This window comes from Heloderma suspectum, chromosome 7, assembly GCF_057233095.1.
Source record: "Heloderma suspectum isolate Gila_16-S chromosome 7, 16-S_ref, whole genome shotgun sequence".
In the NCBI taxonomy this organism is placed as follows: Eukaryota; Metazoa; Chordata; class Lepidosauria; order Squamata; family Helodermatidae; genus Heloderma; species Heloderma suspectum.
Genome location: NC_139464.1, coordinates 44,829,288 through 44,847,678, shown reverse-complemented (window position 1 = coordinate 44,847,678; position 18,391 = coordinate 44,829,288). Strand labels below are relative to the sequence as shown.

The 18,391-nt window shown below is 44.1% G+C and overlaps 1 protein-coding gene across 2 annotated transcripts in view; it reads right to left on the bottom strand.

The window, feature by feature from the left end:
- CACNA1I (calcium voltage-gated channel subunit alpha1 I) overlaps window positions 1–18,391 on the bottom strand; it is a 384,553-nt gene that overhangs the window by 14,982 nt on the left and 351,180 nt on the right. For both annotated transcript variants that reach the window (XM_084811754.1, XM_084811755.1), the window contains 4 exons: window positions 10,119–10,197; window positions 6,602–6,723; window positions 4,809–5,129; window positions 4,013–4,159 (listed from right to left, as the gene is read on the bottom strand). In XM_084811754.1, the coding sequence (XP_084667880.1) occupies window positions 4,013–4,159; window positions 4,809–5,129; window positions 6,602–6,723; window positions 10,119–10,197 (669 nt within the window). The remainder of the gene's footprint in view (window positions 1–4,012; window positions 4,160–4,808; window positions 5,130–6,601; window positions 6,724–10,118; window positions 10,198–18,391) is intronic.

Sequence of the window (18,391 nt, the reverse complement as noted above, 5' to 3'; positions counted from 1 at the left end):
GGAAAAAAAGATATCCTGAACTTCACTGTCATTCTGTGTCTCTTTCCTTCCCCCCCTTTTCTTCTTCTTCTTCTTCTTCTCTTCATTCCACTTAACAAGGTAATGCTGCTACATCTTTAGACCTTGTTTCCCTTCTCACCATAAATTTACACCCTGACACTCTACCTCCATCTTCTCCCACTTCATTCCTTGAATTAGTTTTTCCTCTTCATTCCTTGGATTAGTTTTTCCTCTTTTTTTTTTTTCTGAGATCCATCCTACCTATCCTCCCCTTCAAAAGGTACTACTTTCAAAGTGCTATTCTCTAGAAGAGTTCTATTAATCTATTCTGGCATTTGATCTTTTCTGGTTGTACTTTATCTGCATTATCTTGTCCTAGTTTGCAGGGCTCTGTGGGCAAGGTCTTTCCTTTCTTGTGTTTGTGCAGAACTGAGTATGCACGTGGTGCATGTAAAGAGTGATGGAAGATGACATGGAGAGCTGATGGCTTTGGACAGGAAGTATAACAGAATCAGTGGCAGTGCCATATGTTAGGACTCCTTCAGACCGATAGTTCATTTGGAATGAATGGAAGATATGCCTGAAGTATATTTCCAAAAGGGTAATCCACAGTCATGATGTAATCCAGCACAAGGACACAATAACTGCATTTTTCATAGCACTAACACCACAGTACTTCCATGGAAGCTATCTACTGAACTACTCTGGTTGGAGTATTGTGGGCACAATCCAGTGCATAGTTATGTGTTGCTTAAATCCCTTTGAGATCAGTGGGATTTATGCATGCTCACTGGTGTGCTGGACTGTGTCCAATGTTATATAAAATGTAGATTCAAGCCAAGTACAACCACCACCAATGATCTAAACATTTAAAAAAAAGAAAAGAAAGGAAAGGAAAACCACAGTTACACCACATCAGCACACAACACAACTATCAGTCACAATATCTACACACATAAAGAAAACACAATCTTTATATGAACCACTCATCTAATGAGTTTCATCAGCTATCACACTCATAACCGAAGTTCATATGAAAACACCCTTAACTCTGCACCTCTAGGAATGTAGATAGTATGGGTTGGATCCAGATTTAGTTGTATGCAACTGGGCTGGCAGAAGAAGACTTCCCTGCCCCCTTCTCGTTATGGCAGCTCCTCCAGCCCCCTGAAAATGCTTTATAGAGAGTCAGGGGACCCTGGTGAATGGGGTAAGTTGTGGTACGAGGGAGGGTTGCCCAAAACCTGGGCAGAGGCACCTTCTGCGAGTGGAGCCCTTCCATCAATGGAAGGCGGATCTTGGATCCAACCCTATATCTGCAAAAAAAAAGTAAGACAATGCTTCCTGGTCTGTAGCTTTTTAAAGTCCCCTGGGATTACAAATGCTAGAACAGTTAAGCTTTGTTTTACTGTTGCTTTGCATGAAGTGGCAACCTTTTCAATTGAAATCCAGCACAAAAGAAGCACCTAACACATTATAAGAGAAAAACATTGTGCTCCAAGCTCCACTATGCACTGACAGACCGTATGATGTCAATTAACCACTCCATGTGCCACCAATACAAATTGCTAGCATATATGCAAAACTCACGAAGACAGATAATGAAATTAGAGTAATGCCATGGAAAGAGCAAAGAGGTTAGTATGGTGAGAAAATGTATTCCATTTCAACACTCTAGCTTGCCTAGGCTATAGAATACTCAAATATTTTATGATTGAAGCATTCCAAATGTGTCCACCAGCCCAAAGGGTTGGGAAACTTTGAACTACACTTTGTAGCTGAGATAAAAAGATTACTTAAGAACTCTGCTGGGTCTGCAGCACTGCTTAACTAACTGCATGAGTGAATCATGGGTAGGAGAGAACTAATGACCAAGGACTATGGGCATCTCTACACCAGCCTAAAATCCTGCATTTAAAATGGGGCTTTCTGCTTCCGTTTTAAATGTAGGATCACAATGACTCCCTTTTTCACCAGCTTCCTTTCCCCGCTTCTCCGCTTCCCTGCTCCTTCTCCCCGTATCTGAGTCTTCCATATCTTTCATTGATCTTGCTCCTCTTCTTGCCACTTGGGAACTCAAGTGGAACACAACAGGGTAATTTGATAGCTCATTATCTGCAATCTATTTAAAAATGGAACAAAAGGCATTTAGTGCAGGAGACACCTTGAATGATCACGGTGTCATGTAAAGAGCCCACAAACTTCTGTGAGGGAGCCATCTCAATCGCAGGATAAAAGCTCCATGTGAAGAAAGCCTATGGCTTAGCATAGATAAGAGCACTTAATTATGCTTACTGAGATGCTTTATCAGAATGATGGGCAACGTTTACATGACTGATGTTAAATAAAGATTATGATACATTAGTTAATTCAGTACAGTATAATGAATTGGATGTCTTAGGAGGCTCACTGGTTCTTGGATGTTACATTGCTTTAAAAATACTGCCACCCCAAGCGACTGAGTGGGTTGTTGTACAACTCAGGCCAGCCCTCAGTTTCAAACATGTAGTTAATATTTGGGTGCAAACCAGATAATGTTAGGCATAAATAAGGGATCCTCCCTATGTTACATTTTTATTACATGGAGGTTATCTCTTCATTGGAAAAATGGATGTAAATCACATGATTTTTTTGGCCACAAGTATTATGAGCCCTCCTCAGTGCAACGCTAAAATTCATGTGCGTGAATGATTCCCCCTCCACACACATTTTTGCTACAGCATCACTGCATTGACCATCCAATACAGTGTGATTACTGTAGCTAAGATAATAAAATAATGTAATATGCCTATTAACAACCTCTAGCACACATACTAATGGCTTGTTGAATCTAGACTTATGGCAGTGAACTCTATGATTCTCTGTAAACTTAATTATTTACTTTAAAATATATATTATTACAACTTTTATAAATTTCCATTGTCCAAATTTATAAATTTCCATTTTCATTTTTTTAAATGAAAAACAAAATGTTTCAGCTGCCAGTTATCATGGGTACAAGTACAGTTATGAACTAAGAGAACTGTGGTTATAGATTCTATTATAGAATATAGTACCCTCACTCAGGAACATGGGGCAAATCTAGTCTTCTGCCTGGATAGACTTGTCAGCAATCTACCAATGAGGATCTTGACTTGTGAACATTATACTGGACTTCTCTGACTCTTTGAGGCCCATACAACTAAAACATTCAAATTAATTGTATAGAGATGACAATGAATGGTTGTGTTACCTGTGACATGCAAGAATGACATGAGATCGTGACATCTCCCTGGCCTGCAATTACGTACAACAGTCACTAACACCTGGGTTAGAACTCCAATTTCTCCCACTGCAGCCACTTCCTATGCCTTCCATTAGCAGTTTCCATCATACATAATACCTGAAGCAGTCATAGCTAGACAGACAGACAGAGTGAGATGGTACCCAACATCTTTAAAACTCAAGGTTAAAATTGATTTTAACTCAAATTAACTTATTTTAGAAACTTTGCTTCATAAAGACCAGCAAACACTTAAGCACATGCTGAACAAAATGCCTCAGTCCAATCAACTGTAATAGGAATTAAGAAGAAGAGCTGTGCTTAAAACTAAGCATGTGATTCCAGTGCCTTGCTAAACTAATAGTTGAACCTTGAAAACTGGGACAATACACTGTATTCCTCCCACAAACCTCTCTCCTCAGAGTGCAAAACAGAGCACTGCCTTCCCTTAAGCTAGCACTGTGTCTCCGTAACGATGATTCCCCCTTCCTCCACGTAACTCCATATTCGTTACTGCCATCCTTGTTGGTCCAGCTGTCTTTCCATTCAAACTTCTGGCCAGAACAAATATGCCTGTCCTACTGCCAAAGATATCACTTCAGGAATGCACTTTGGTAACAGAACTCAAGGCTTCTGTCTACGTCAGCCAGGAGACCATCCCAGGGAGATCTCAAGTGTCTAAGGCAGGTGTGCGGGTGTGTTCTCACACGTGTGGGGGGTCCCCCTCCCATATCCTCGCACGCAGGTTACCTCTTGCTTGTCATGGTTACACTTCTCGCACATGGCCGGCGAGGAGTAATGATGGAAGACGGAGCCCGATAGGTTATCGATGATCATTAACTCCCCGTCGAAGGAGTCCTTAATAATTAAAGACACACTGTCCAGCCATAAGTTCTCCTAGGGGACAAGAAAGGGGGGAGGATGGGAGAAATTATTTTGAGAACTCCATGTTTTTGTTTGTTTCAGCGTTCTTCTGTGTGAATTTAGGTTTCATCTTCTGCCACCTGCACTCATACAGTTCACTTTGCATATAGCAAAAAGCCACATTAAGATCCAGAAGGCTCTTAGAGGTGTATGGATTTAAAGAATGTGAGTAAAGGAGGCAGAATGTGGCCCTGCATGAGGATGTAAAATGGAAGGGCTAATATGACTAATTGACAATGTGCAGAAAGGCACCACAGAAGCTTCCTATCCAACTTTGCAAATGTTCCTCAACTTTGCCCTGCAGAACCCCCTGTGCTTTTCTAACATACCTCCACTAAGGCATCTTAACCCTGCCTCACAGCACCCCTTTTCATTCTACTCTTGAACTCCTCACAGAGCCCTGACCTCATGCCTGTAGAGCACCCCTTGCTGTTCCAAGTTCTGGTTCCATGGGACTCTGCCAATGTACCACAACATCCAGCCAGTGTAGAATGCAATCTAGTCCCATGGTATTAAAATAGGCAGTTTTCCATCATCAGGTCCTACAGTCACCTAAGCTGCCCTTGTTCTCCCTACGTCAATCTGCCAAAGTCTTGCTTGCGAGCAAAATAGCTCCACCTACCTGTGCAGGAGAGTAACATGCCATGCATAGATGTCCTTCAGGGTCCATTCTCCCACTTCCTCCATCTTGTCCAGGATTCAGTGCGTTGGAACTACGGGAGCACAGCCCATGTGCCATCTCAAGCTCAATCTCAGCATCCATTTCTGCATCCTCTTGTGCTTCCTTGTTGCTGTCATCTAGGTGTTTCATGAGTACAGCTACTACTACGTTAATGAGGACAAACTGGGCTGTGAGCACAAAGCTGACAAAGTAGAGTGGCGAGATGAACTGCAGGTTGCTGAGGCAGCTCCGGTCATCATGGGTGCAGTCACGTAGTGTGTCCTTGAGGAATAAGTTAGGCCAAAAAAAGGACACAAACAAAACAAAAGAAAACAGAATCCCAACCCCAACACACACACACAGAGAAAGAGGAAGATAGAAAAAGCTGAAGTAATGACCGCAAATATGGCTGCTCCCTCAGACAAAATACAGAGGTGTTAGGTAGGATTTAGACCTCTTAATGCATAACGTTTCTCAACACAGAACTCTCCTCCTTCCCTAATTCCAGTGTTTCCTGGAAGCACAGGAAGTCTTTCAAGTTGTTTGGGATTTTCCAGCGTACCATCAGTCTCAGTTAACCCTTAAAAGGACCACCTCTTTATTCCAGCATATGTGAATGGGAAGCATTGCTGATAAAATATTTTTTTTCTGTCCCAATACACTATTGAAGAATTCCCATTTCCTCTTTTGAGAAATATATTTCATAGGGCTGGGGATTTAGCTTGGAATCCTACCCATTTAACTGACTGGAGTCTATGACACTCTTTCCTGACCCAGGATTCCCAGTTGTTATTGTTGGACTATAATTCCTCTCAACCCAAACCAGCAGAGCCAATGCTCAGGGATGATGGGAGTTGTAGTCCACAAACATCTGGGGACACCAGGTTGGGAAAGGCTGGGCTATGCGAAGGTCAGGTCATGGATCAAAACTAGGACAGGCACTGGGTGGGGATCTTCAGTAGGGAAGACAATTATGTGAATGGCTGAACATCTGTGAAAAGAGCTAAAGTTCATGAGTGTTGTCCATACAAAGCTCCAAAGTTCCTTTCAAAGGGCCTGTTCCAATTTCATATTTGTACACTATTCTAAATCCACTTTCTTCCAAAGTGGTGCATTTTTTAAAGCTTTAATGTAGTCATGGAACAACCCCATTTCACTTGGGAAGAATTTGCATTGCCACAGATAATTTTTATGATCCTACAAAATGGCAATATGCTTAATGTAGTAAGAAGGATAATCACATTGGCCTGTGCCAAATTTTTCCCAACTCTCTTTCCTTTCTTCTTGCCAACTTCTGCTTCAGGAATTCAGATCCCCCACAAGATCTGATAATACTCTGAGATTTCACCACCAGTCCCAAGATGAACTATATGCATCAAGTCAAGAGCTGCTCAACTTCTGCCATCACCCGATAAAAGTACCAACACTTCTTGCCAAAACCACGTATTGATAACCACAGACTGGATGCCTGCAATGTTCCTCAACCCTACCCCTTTCTTCCATTTTTCTTCCACATAGGAAACAGTATTAAATGAACTATTGCAGGATTCCGCAGTATAAATATGGTCTTCTCTCATTGTCTCTCATGACTTGAAGCTCATGAGCTCTTCCTGACAATATTCCTTCCTCTCCCTCCCTCTCCCCACCCCCCACTGCCTCTCTCACACACAATTGTAAGATGCGTAGATCTATTTCCATTTCAGGATACTGTTTCTTGGGACACAGGACATGTTCCCATTAATGGCCCAAGTTACCTTCATAATTCCATTCCAGTTGTCACCAGTCGAGACCTGGAAAAGTGTCAGGAAAGCCATCCCAAAATTCTCAAAGGTGGCATGACGGCTCATACCTTCACAGGGGTTATCATCATTGCATACTGGAAAGAAGGGATTTATTGGTGAGAAAGTAAATGAGTGGCTGTATTCCAGCAAAGGGCAAAAGCTGAAAAGGCAGCACTTTGTAATACTAATTCTTGCTTTATATCTAAACCTACATAGACATAGCTTTTGCATACTGTTATTGGCCAACGAGCTGGAATGGCTGAAATGACCAATATCTGATTAGCTCCCCAAACCATCATATTCCTGCAATACTTAATATCAGCTACTTTCCAAACGTCTGTCTGCCATTATTTGGAAGGGCCAAACTATTTCTCAATTGCCTTTGGATCCTACACTTCAAAAATTTTGCATTAACCATTAAAATTAATGGACTATTAGCATGTACAGGCTACAGTCAGCAAATGCACTGGAGCCAGATGTTAGAGTCAGCAAGTGTGACAAAGTAAATGATTAAACTTCTAATCCATTTAAGAACAACAGATTCCCAGCTACAACTTCATATAATGCTTGTTTAAGTGGTACACTGAGGTGTACATAACACTGCCATGTTATTAAAATATGATGAACTCTATGCTTCAACCTAATAATTCCAAAATGGATGGTCATGACTATATTATTAAGCTGGCATCCATCCATCCATCCATCCATCCATCCATCCATCCATCCATATCTTCTTATAGGGATGTCAGAGAATTCTGCGACGGAACTCGGTGAGGCCGAATGCAAGTGCATTCGGCCCCCCGAAATCCATCATGGAACGAAGCCCCCACCTCCCCCAACCCACGAAAGTTGGGCGGGAAGAAGCCCCTGCCCCACCCCACCCCACGAAAATCACGCGAAACAGAGCACTTACCTGCTCCCATCGGCACTGACTTGTGAATGGCGGCCGCCCTGCGGCCGCCATTCACTTCTTCTTTCATGCCGTGATAGGCTACATAAATACATACGTAGCCTATCATGGCTAACGCAGGGATGCCTTTTGCATCCCTGCGGAGGCTGTGATAGGCTACATAAGTATTTACGTAGCCTATCACGGCAGGCTAAAAAAACAAACAAAACGCGTACGCAAATGGCGGTGGCTACGGCCGCCGCCATTTGTGTTCCTTATTTTTGGCCATCTTAGTCTACGTAAATATTTATGTAGACTATTATGGCGAAAATAAAGGGGAACGCAAATAGCATAGCGGGCGCTATTTGCGTTCCCCTTTATTTTCGCTGTTATAGTCCACGTAAATATTTAAGATGGTCAAAAATAAGGAACGCAAATGGCGGTGGCCATAGCTGCCGCCATTTGCGTACACAGTTTTTTGTTTTTTTTTTACCCTGAGCCCTCTGCGGCTGGAAATCCGGCTGCGGACAGCTCTGGCCTGGGCCTGGCCAGCTGCTCCATGGAGCCGTCGCGGAGCACAGCCGGCCGGTCAAGGATTCCGGGGGGGAGGAATGGAGCGCCTCCCCCGCGTCAAGGATTCCGGGGGGAGGGACAGAACGCCTCCCCCCCCACCATAAACATAATCCGCGGAAAGGTAAGTGACTTTTCGTACAGCCCTAATCTTCTATACTCCATCCATCCTTTCTGGAATCAGAAGTTGAGATTCTAAGATAAAACAATTTTCTGTACAAAAATCACCTGTAATTTTTAAAACATGTATAAAAGCTGTAACCAAGAATATACTGTGGTGCAGTGTGTGGGATACCCAGTTTCAAATCCTCCTTATTTATGAAGTTTACTGCATTGTTTTAGACATGTCAGTAATCTACTTCACTGGGCTTTTGTGTGACTTGAATGACCACTCTGAGTTCCTTGGGCAATGGATGAGATAGAAATTTAAATAAATAATAAATTTGCCTAAACACTCTTGGCCTTGAGAAGACCTTGTGGAATTAGGAGCTCTGAGGGAATGTCCTTCCTGGGAGTCAGAAGTTAATTAGAGCTGGGTTGAAACTTCAGTCTTAGATTTGCAGTCTCATTAGAGGGCTGCAAAGCCTGACCCTCTTTTGTTAATACTCTGAGTAGAAGCTTTGAAGATGGGTGAAGTTTGCCTATGGTGCTGAGGCAGGGAGAGGGAAGCATATCCACTTGCTGCTTAGGCAACAAGGGGACATTTCTCTCCATTCTCATGCTGTCATAGCACAGCACAAGAGGAGTTGCTCATTGTCAGCAATTGGGTGACTGTGCTCCATAATACGATATGGGAAGAGTCACCCAGTTGCCTAGGCAACCAGGCAACTGTCTTTCCTTTCTTGTGTTGTGCTGCAGTTGCTGTAGCACAGAGAGGGAAGAAACTGTTGCCCAATTGCCTAGACCACGGGGTGTCTTCACGGTCGATTTGCTGTGAGCTGGCTCTGTTTCGAGGTTGTTCGGGGCACATTACATCATTGCCATCCTGCAGCCACCCTGGAGCTTTTCGCGGAAAAATCGGATTTCCTGAGACTACTGTACATCTGATTCTTTTCCTTAAGTCGGGTTGTCCCCGGTATAGTTGTTGTGTGCCCCAACCCCCGCATTTACCTCAGGTATGCTAGCCCGGTCTAGGGGTGTGCCTTTCACTGTGACCCTGGTCAAGGGGTGTTTCTTGTCCCTGTGTTTCCTGTCCCTATGTTTCCCAGCACAAACCAACTAGTGTCTACTCAGAAGTAACTCCCATTGTGGTCAATGAGGCTTGTCCCCTCTGGGCAAAATGGTGGCTGTCAACACAGTTGCTGCTGTTGACATTTGCAGTGGCAGCAAAAAGAAAGAAAAAAAGGAGGCGGGGGAGGAAGCAGCTTAGGAAAAAATAGAAAGATCGCCAGCCACTGCTAATGATGAACCACACCCCAAAGAAACAGGTGGAGAATTTTGGTGAAATGGTACCCAATTTCTTTCTCCACAAATAGGATGGAGAATTTCATGAGGCCATTTGCACAGAGCTCTACTTCTTTCTGCAGTATTACCATTTAACAATTTGAAACTACTACAGACTACTCCAGAGTATGAAGGGGGGCATCAAAGTATTTTCATACTGAACCCCTTAATATACCAGTATAGCACATGACTGGCAAGAGTGTGGCAGACAGGAATAGGAGGCTACTAGGGGTCCCTCCTGATGCTGAAAAAATCCTGGCAAAATAAATTCTGCATTTTCTGCAATAGTAGAAATGGTTTGAATGCTGGGAAATACAGTACCTGTGCAATTGCTGTAGCAGGAAGAAGAAAGACATGTGGATTGCCTGCAGCAACTGAGAAATTATTGTCTACTCACTGCACAATACAATAGCACTAACTGTGGGCAATAAGACATGCAAGATAAATCCCGTGTCACGCTAGATTCTTGGCTAAGATGAAGATAATCAGAAATTCATTTCTGTTATTCAGTCAGTGTAAAATCTGATGCATTATAGGAATCCTCCACTCTTGCAATTCTATGACTCACCTCTGTGCTAGAAAACTTACCAAGTTTCCCAAAAAGCTCCACTCCTAGAGCGGCATAGATGAAAAAAAGGAGCATGAAGAGTAATCCAAGATTCCCCACCTAGAAGTAAATCAAATGTACAAGCTAAATTCAGGCTAAACTAAGGCACCTGAGACAAGAGTCACCTGAAACAAAAAGTACTAGACTCTTTAGAGACTTATGAATATACACAGCAGGCTAAATGAATGGCTCACCATTGACTGCAATTTTGTACAACCACCACTCAATCCATATTTGAGACGCACTGGAGAAAACTACAACATCCCTGCAGTTTGTGCTCCTTATATATGATTCAGACAAACTATTTACTATGATGAAATTGGGGGTGGCGGTGTATTGCCCCTGCAGTATGCCTCTTAATTTAGAGGTGCCAAGGTAGTGATAAGCCAGATCCAGGTTTGCTTACAAGGAGACTTTATTGAGTACTTACAGCACACAGGTGTACCCAATGGTTGGATCAGACAGCTTCTCTGAACACAGAGCCATGGGGTAAAATGGGTTTTATACCATACATGTTAGCAGTGAGGCAGCATGACAGCAGCAAGCTTAATTAGCGTTCATCTGCAACTTTCCCAGCCTAGGCTAACAGTGCTTGTTCAGAAGGAAAACAATCAGAACTTTCCCAGCACAGACCTGTAAACACAGCCTAAACAGAGCCTCACTTCTCAGGCACATCCTAGGCCCTGATAAGATAAACGGTAGCTTGTTAGCATGGAATGTGCTGAGGTGGCAATATTGACCTTTGACTGATCTCACAAGCTCAGAGGCCCACTAGCAAGGAAATTGCACTTATAATGAACCTAAAGAGAGCACTATGGATCTCTAGGCCCCTCTAAAACTACAGGTGACTTGGTTACAGGTCTGGAGCCATTACAGGTGGTAACAGCAGCAAGATCTTTAGTTAGTATTTGTACTGTTATCAAAGTGCAGTCATAACTGTTGGGGCACTTGATGCAAACTGTATACCAGTTTTGTAGCGTTATTTCTCTCATTTTATACTGTTAAATACCCTATGCGAGTTGTTGGTAATGTTTTGTTTTTACCGCTGTGTTAATGCAGCATTTGCTGTAATGTGTTTCTTGTTATCGCTCTTGTCACCTCTCCGGGGTGTGTTTCCACACTTCCTTGAATTCTGACAGCCAGCAGTAGTCCAGTGGGTGCATTTTGTTCTTTTGGCGGGTTCAGTTTGTTTGGGAGGTTCTCGTGTGCCCCATGACATTAAAATGCACACTAGGAATTTAGCACCATGATGTTGAGTTACTAACGTTACAAGAGCTGGTGTAGATTCAGCCGGAATGGTTGGGTGAATGAGCCCTGAGCCACTTACTAAAAAACTAAGGATGGAGGAGTCTGGATCCATACAATTTCAACTCACAGGCCTAATGTGCCAGCCTCACACTTCTGAATTTTCTTTAATGGTATCCTTCTGGATAGGTTGTCTGGGTTGGGAGTTGGAGGCACTGCACTACAGTGGTTCCGCTCATACTTGGATGGCCGATTCCAGAAGGTGGTGCTGGGGGATTATTGCTCTGTGCCATGGCAATTGTGCCATGGGGTTCCACAGGGCTCTATTTTATCCCCTATGCTGTTTAACTTCTACATGAAACTGCTGGGGGAGGTTATCCGGAGGTGTGGGCTGAGGTGTCATCAATATGCGGATGACACCCAGCTCTACCTCTCTTTCTCATCAAAACCAGGTGAGGCAGTGGCTGTTCTGAATCAGTGCCTGGGCACAGTAATGGGCTGGATGAGGGCCAATAAACTGAAACTCAATCCAGACAAGATGGAGGTACTGTTAGTAGGTGGGTCATCTGCCTGGCTAGGTGATATTCAACCTGTTCTGGAGGGGGTTGCACTCCCCCTAAAGGATCACATTCGTAGTTTGGGGGTGCTCTTGGATCCAGAACTGTCACTTGAGGTTCAGGTGAACAGAGCACTTTTTATCAGCTTTAGGGATGTACGAAAGTCACTTACCTTTTCAAAGGGTGACATTCGTGGTGGTGGGGAGGCGCTCCGTCCCTCCCCCCGAAATTCTGGCTGGGGGGGAGGCGCTCCATCCCTCCCCCCTGAAATTCTCGCCGGCCGGCTCCGCTCCGCAGGGATTCTGCGGAGCTGCCGGCCGGCTCCGCAAGCGGCCGGACATCTGGCCGCTGGCTAGGAGGGACGCAAATGGCGGCGGCCATAGCCGCCGCCGTTTGCGTCCCTGCAGTCAGCCATGATAGGCTACATAAATGTTTACGTAGCCTATCATGGCTGATTTTTTTAAAAAAACGTGTGTATGCAAATGGCCATTTGTGTTCCTTATTTTGGCATGTCTTAGTCTATGTAAACATTTACGTAGACTAAGATGGCGAAAATAAGGGGAACACAAATAGCATAGCGTCTACAAATTCCCCTTATTTTCACCGTCTTAGTCTACGTAAATGTTTACGTAGACTAAGACATACCAAAATAAGGAACGCAAATGGCGGCCCCCATGGGTGCCGCCATTTGCGTACGCACTTTTTTTTCTTTTTAATCAGCCGTGATAGGCTACGTAAACATTTACATAGCCTATCACGGTATTTTTTAAAAATCTAGCCGTGATAGGCTACGTAAATCTTTACGTAGCCTATCACATTTTTTTGTTTTTGTTTTTTTTTAACTGGAAATGGCGGCGGCCAGTTGGAAGACTGGCCGCCGCAGCCGCCGTGCCGCCGCCAGAGCCGCCGCCACCAGGAAGATCCGCCCAAGGTGAGTCCCGTCCCGGGGGGGTGGCATTCGGCCTCCCCGAGATTCGTGGCGAAATTCTCTGACATCCCTAATTCAGCTTAGGCTGGTATACATTACCTGGACAGAGATAGCCTAGCTACAGTTATCCATGCTCTGATAACTTCTCGTCTGGATTACTGCAATGCGTTATACATGGGGCTGCCTTTGAAAATGGTCTGGAAACTTCAGCTGGTCCAAAATAGTTAACAGGGACTGGTCTGCGAGCTCATATTATGCCAATACTTTTTCAGCTGCACTGGCTGCCAGTCCATTTCCAGGCCCGATTCAAAGTGCTGGTATTAACATTTAAAGCCCTTAACAGCTCGGGGCCAGGTTATCTAAGGGATTGCCTCCTCCCATATGTGCCTGCCTGGACCTTAAGATCATTGTCAGTGGCCCTTCTCCGTGAGCCCCTGCCAAAGGAAGTGAGGTGGGTGGCTACTAGGAGGAGGGCTTTTTCTGCTGTGGCACCCCGGCTGTGGAATCAGCTCCCTGGTGAGGTTCTCCTGGCACCTACATTGTATTCCTTTCGGCGCCAGGTGAAGACCTTTTTATTTTCCCAGGCATTTTAGCATTTTAGCTTTTTAAACTTTTAGCTTTGCTGTTTTAAATTTGTATTTTAAACTCCTGCACTGCTGCTAGGTTTTACTGTGGTTGTATTGTTATATTGTGGTTTTAATGTTCTATATATTTTAAATGGTTTTATTGTGTGCTGTTTGGTTTTAATTTTTGTGAGCCACCCAGAGAGCTTCGGCTATTGGGCGGTATAGAAATGAAATAAATAAATAAATAAATAAATAAATATTAATCCCAAAGGGTGGTAAATGGTGGGTAGGGGAAATTTCAGAGCTTTGAACACACCTAAACCTTTGCAACCTGCCCTAGTGAAAATAAGCCTTACTGAACAACTTTCAAAAACACGTTCTGAGAGATTAGAATGAATGAATTGAAGGATTTCATTAGTCATTGAAAGATTTCATTGGTTAACACACTGGGAGGAGTAGCATTGAGTCTGTGGGGAATGTCTTTGGCAGGGAGAGGAGAAATGGGAATGCTTGATTCATGTCTAGTGTTCCAGAAGAGTCTGCACTACTCAGTTTATTTTTCACATTGTTATCGGCCACTTTTTACATCAACTAACATAACAGAAGTTTTGCCTGAAATATTTTAAACTGTTCCTTTGGGACTTTTAAAGGTTTTGGAAATTTTAAATGTTCTTTTGGAACTGCACATTTCATGTCCGGTTGCACACAATCCTTACACATTTTTAAAAAATTGCTACCCAGAGCCTGAATAAGATATCCCACAATGAATGTAGGCTTGCAGAAAGAGCGCCCTGAAGCACCCCTTTGTTACACAGAGCTTGGATAAGAATTTCCAGTACATTCTCTTAATCTATGGTGTACAGCAACTGCACGTGTTTAGAATTCCTCTGCAATTCTGAACGACACCATCCGCTCCTGGGATCAGGCTCCATAAATCAACATAGCTGTGCTACAGTCAGAAGGCAGCAAATCAACCTCATGCAGAGCAGAAGCCTCAAGAGAAAGCGAGCCAAGCCACAGATTACAGGTCATCTCACACAAGATAAGTCATCTTAAATTAACTTATTTCCCCAAATTAATATACAGTAACCTAGATAATCCTTTCAGGTCTATCTCACCCATATCTCACCCTCAATTCTTTCAGGTCTATCTCACCCATATCTCACCCTCATTTCTTTCAGGTCTATCTCACCCATATCTCACCCTCAATTCTTTCAGGTCTATCTCACCCATATCTCACCCTCAATTCTTTCAGGTCTATCTCACCCATATCTCACACTCAATTCTTTCAGGTCTATCTCACCCATATCTCACCCTCAATTCTTTCAGGTCTATCTCACCCATATCTCACCCTCAATCCTTTCAGGTCTATCTCACCCATATCTCACCCTCAATCCTTTCAGGTCTATCTCACCCATATCTCACCCTCAATCCTTTCAGGTCTATCTCACCCATATCTCACCCTCAATTCTTTCAGGTCTATCTCACCCATATCTCACCCTCAATTCTTTCAGGTCTATCTCACCCATATCTCACCCTCAATTCTTTCAGGTCTATCTCACCCATATCTCACCCTCAATTCTTTCAGGTCTATCTCACCCATATCTCACCCTCAATTCTTTCAGGTCTATCTCACCCATATCTCACCCTCAATCCTTTCAGGTCTATCTCACCCATATCTCACCCTCAATCCTTTCAGGTCTATCTCACCCATATCTCACCCTCAATCCTTTCAGGTCTATCTCACCCATATCTCACCCTCAATCCTTTCAGGTCTATCTCACCCATATCTCACCCTCAATTCTTTCAGGTCTATCTCACCCATATCTCACCCTCAATTCTTTCAGGTCTATCTCACCCATATCTCACCCTCAATTCTTTCAGGTCTATCTCACCCATATCTCACCCTCAATTCTTTCAGGTCTATCTCACCCATATCTCACCCTCAATTCTTTCAGGTCTATCTCACCCATATCTCACCCTCAATCCTTTCAGGTCTATCTCACCCATATCTCACCCTCAATCCTTTCAGGTCTATCTCACCCATATCTCACCCTCAATCCTTTCAGGTCTATCTCACCCATATCTCACCCTCAATCCTTTCAGGTCTATCTCACCCATATCTCACCCTCAATCCTTTCAGGTCTATCTCACCCATATCTCACCCTCAATCCTTTCAGGTCTATCTCACCCATATCTCACCCTCAATTCTTTCAGGTCTATCTCACCCATATCTCACCCTCAATTCTTTCAGGTCTATCTCACCCATATCTCACCCTCAATTCTTTCAGGTCTATCTCACCCATATCTCACCCATATCTCACCCTCAATCCTTTCAGGTCTATCTCACCCATATCTCACCCTCAATCCTTTCAGGTCTATCTCACCCATATCTCACCCTCAATTCTTTCAGGTCTATCTCACCCATATCTCACCCTCAATTCTTTCAGGTCTATCTCACCCATATCTCACCCTCAATTCTTTCAGGTCTATCTCACCCATATCTCACCCTCAATTCTTTCAGGTCTATCTCACCCATATCTCACCCTCAATTCTTTCAGGTCTATCTCACCCATATCTCACCCTCAATCCTTTCAGGTCTATCTCACCCATATCTCACCCTCAATCCTTTCAGGTCTATCTCACCCATATCTCACCCTCAATTCTTCTCCTCAGCCATGCTTTTCTCTGTGGTGCCAGCTCCAAATGAGGGCAAAAAAAGTAATAATCTAAGGCCGTGCAAACATCTCCCCACATGTGCAGAAGAATCTAAAAAAAGTTTTTTAGATACAACTTCCATGAGAACAAAGGCCTAATCTCCATGGTTTTGCCCAGAATAATAGCCAAACAGGGAATGATCATGGACGTTCTCAGAACAGATGCTTTTGCACACTACAGAATTTGCCTGACCTAAATACTAGGGATGGCGGAGAATTTCTCCCTGAAACTTCGGGGGGCCGAGCACCAACGTGTTCGGCCCCCCGAAGAAGTTTCGGGGAGAAATTCTCCGCCCCCCCGGGACGGGACTTACCTTTCCCGAATGTCCCTCCCGGCGGCGGGTCCCGGCGGCGGTTCGTCGGGTCTTCGTCAGGGGCAGGAGCGGCAGCCGGTCTTTCGACCGGCTGCCACCGCCGCCATTCCAATAAAAGAAAAGAAAAAAAAAACGCCCCCTGATAGGCTACGTGACGATTAACGTAGCCTATCACGGCTAGATTTGCAAAGTCAGCCATGATAGGCTACGTAAATCGTCACGTAGCCTATCACGGGTGACTTTAAAAAAAAAAAGCACGTACGGATAATGGCGGCCCCCATAGGGAGCCGCCATTCACGTTCCTTATTTGGTCGCTGTAGTCTACGTAAAGATTATGTAGACTACGGCGAAAATAAGGGCAACGCTATTTGCTATTCGCGTTGCCCTTATTTTCGCCGTAGTCTACGTAAAGATTTACATAGACTACAGCGACCAAATAAGGAACGCGAATGGTGGCTCCCTATGGGGGCCGCCATTTGCGTACGCGCTTTTTTTTTTTAAAGTCACCCGTGATAGGCTACATGATGATTTATGTAGCCTATCACGGCTGACTTTGCAGATCTAGCCGTGATAGGCTACGTTAATCGTCACGTAGCCTGTCACGGGGGTGTTTTTTTAAAAAAACTTTTTATTTCGCGGCCGGGCGAGGTGAGGCGCCTCCTCCCGGGCCTGAATTTTGGCCGGGGCGAGGCGGGAAGCCTCCCCCCCGGCCTGAATTTCGGCCGGGCGAGGCGGGAAACCTCCCCCCCCTCCTGAACTTCGCGGGGAGAGCAGCGAAGCACCTCCCCCCCACTGCGAAAAGCTGCGAGACCAGGTAAGTGGCTTTTGTGCACTCCTACTAAATACTATCTGACAAATACATTTCATGGGGTCTGAAAGAATTTCATTCCATGAAGGTGTGGCGTCCCAGAGCACTGCAGACACTTCTCTTTTAAGAAGGCCCTCTAAGGCATTGTCCACCAATATAATAACCCTCCTAAGAAACCAATGCACTCCTGAAAACAAAATGGGTTTTAGATTCCTACTCCCTGCAGTTTGCATTTGCAGACCATTTGCAGATTGCAGATTTAAAGCCAACCTCAATCATTATCCTTGTAACAAACCTTGACACAGAAAACACATATGCACGCGCACACACACACACACACACACACACTGCTTTCAGATGAGGGTTTTATGGTGCCATCACCCTGCCCCGTTCATGGAACTTAATGGGGGGTCCAGGCGATGTTTTCTACTCAGAAATCTCCTGTTTTTCCTCTGCTTCTTCTGTCTTTTCTCTTACTACAGATTATCTGTTAAGTAAGAAAAAATGGAATAGCTGCACAATGCCTTTTCATTGCTAGCACTAGGAGCTCTCCATTTGGAAGCACCTTTTATTCTAGGTGTCCCAAACTCAGATGGCCCTGGAAAATCAGGAGCCGGAGCCAGTATGCCAAAATCTAATCGGTAAATGATGAAAAATTCTTTCTCTCTCTCTCTCTCTCTCTCATACACACCTTTCTTTCTTTCTTTCTTTCTGTCTGTCTGTCTGTCTGTCTGTCCATCCAGCTGGGGAGAATTCCGTACCCCAAATATAAGGCTTCTGCAAGGTCCTCTCTCTAAAGCAAGCAAGCAAGCAAGCAAGCAAGCAAGCACCTTCCCTTATTGTATTCCCAGTTCTTCCCATCTGGCAAAGGCTTGGGCTGGTTCTAGGGATGTTTGAGAATTTTGCTTGCACTCGCAATACAGTTGAGCATGCCCCATTCACAACCTTGAATGTGAGCATAAGCAGGAGAACGTGTTTGCCAAAAATGTTCACAAATTCTAAAACATGCCTCTGAAAATTGTGCACATTTCAGAAAAAAAGCAGTTTGAAATTGGGCAATTTTTTAAAAATGTGAAATTTCACGCTTTGGTCTATGGGGGAAAGCTGTGCCATTTTGAA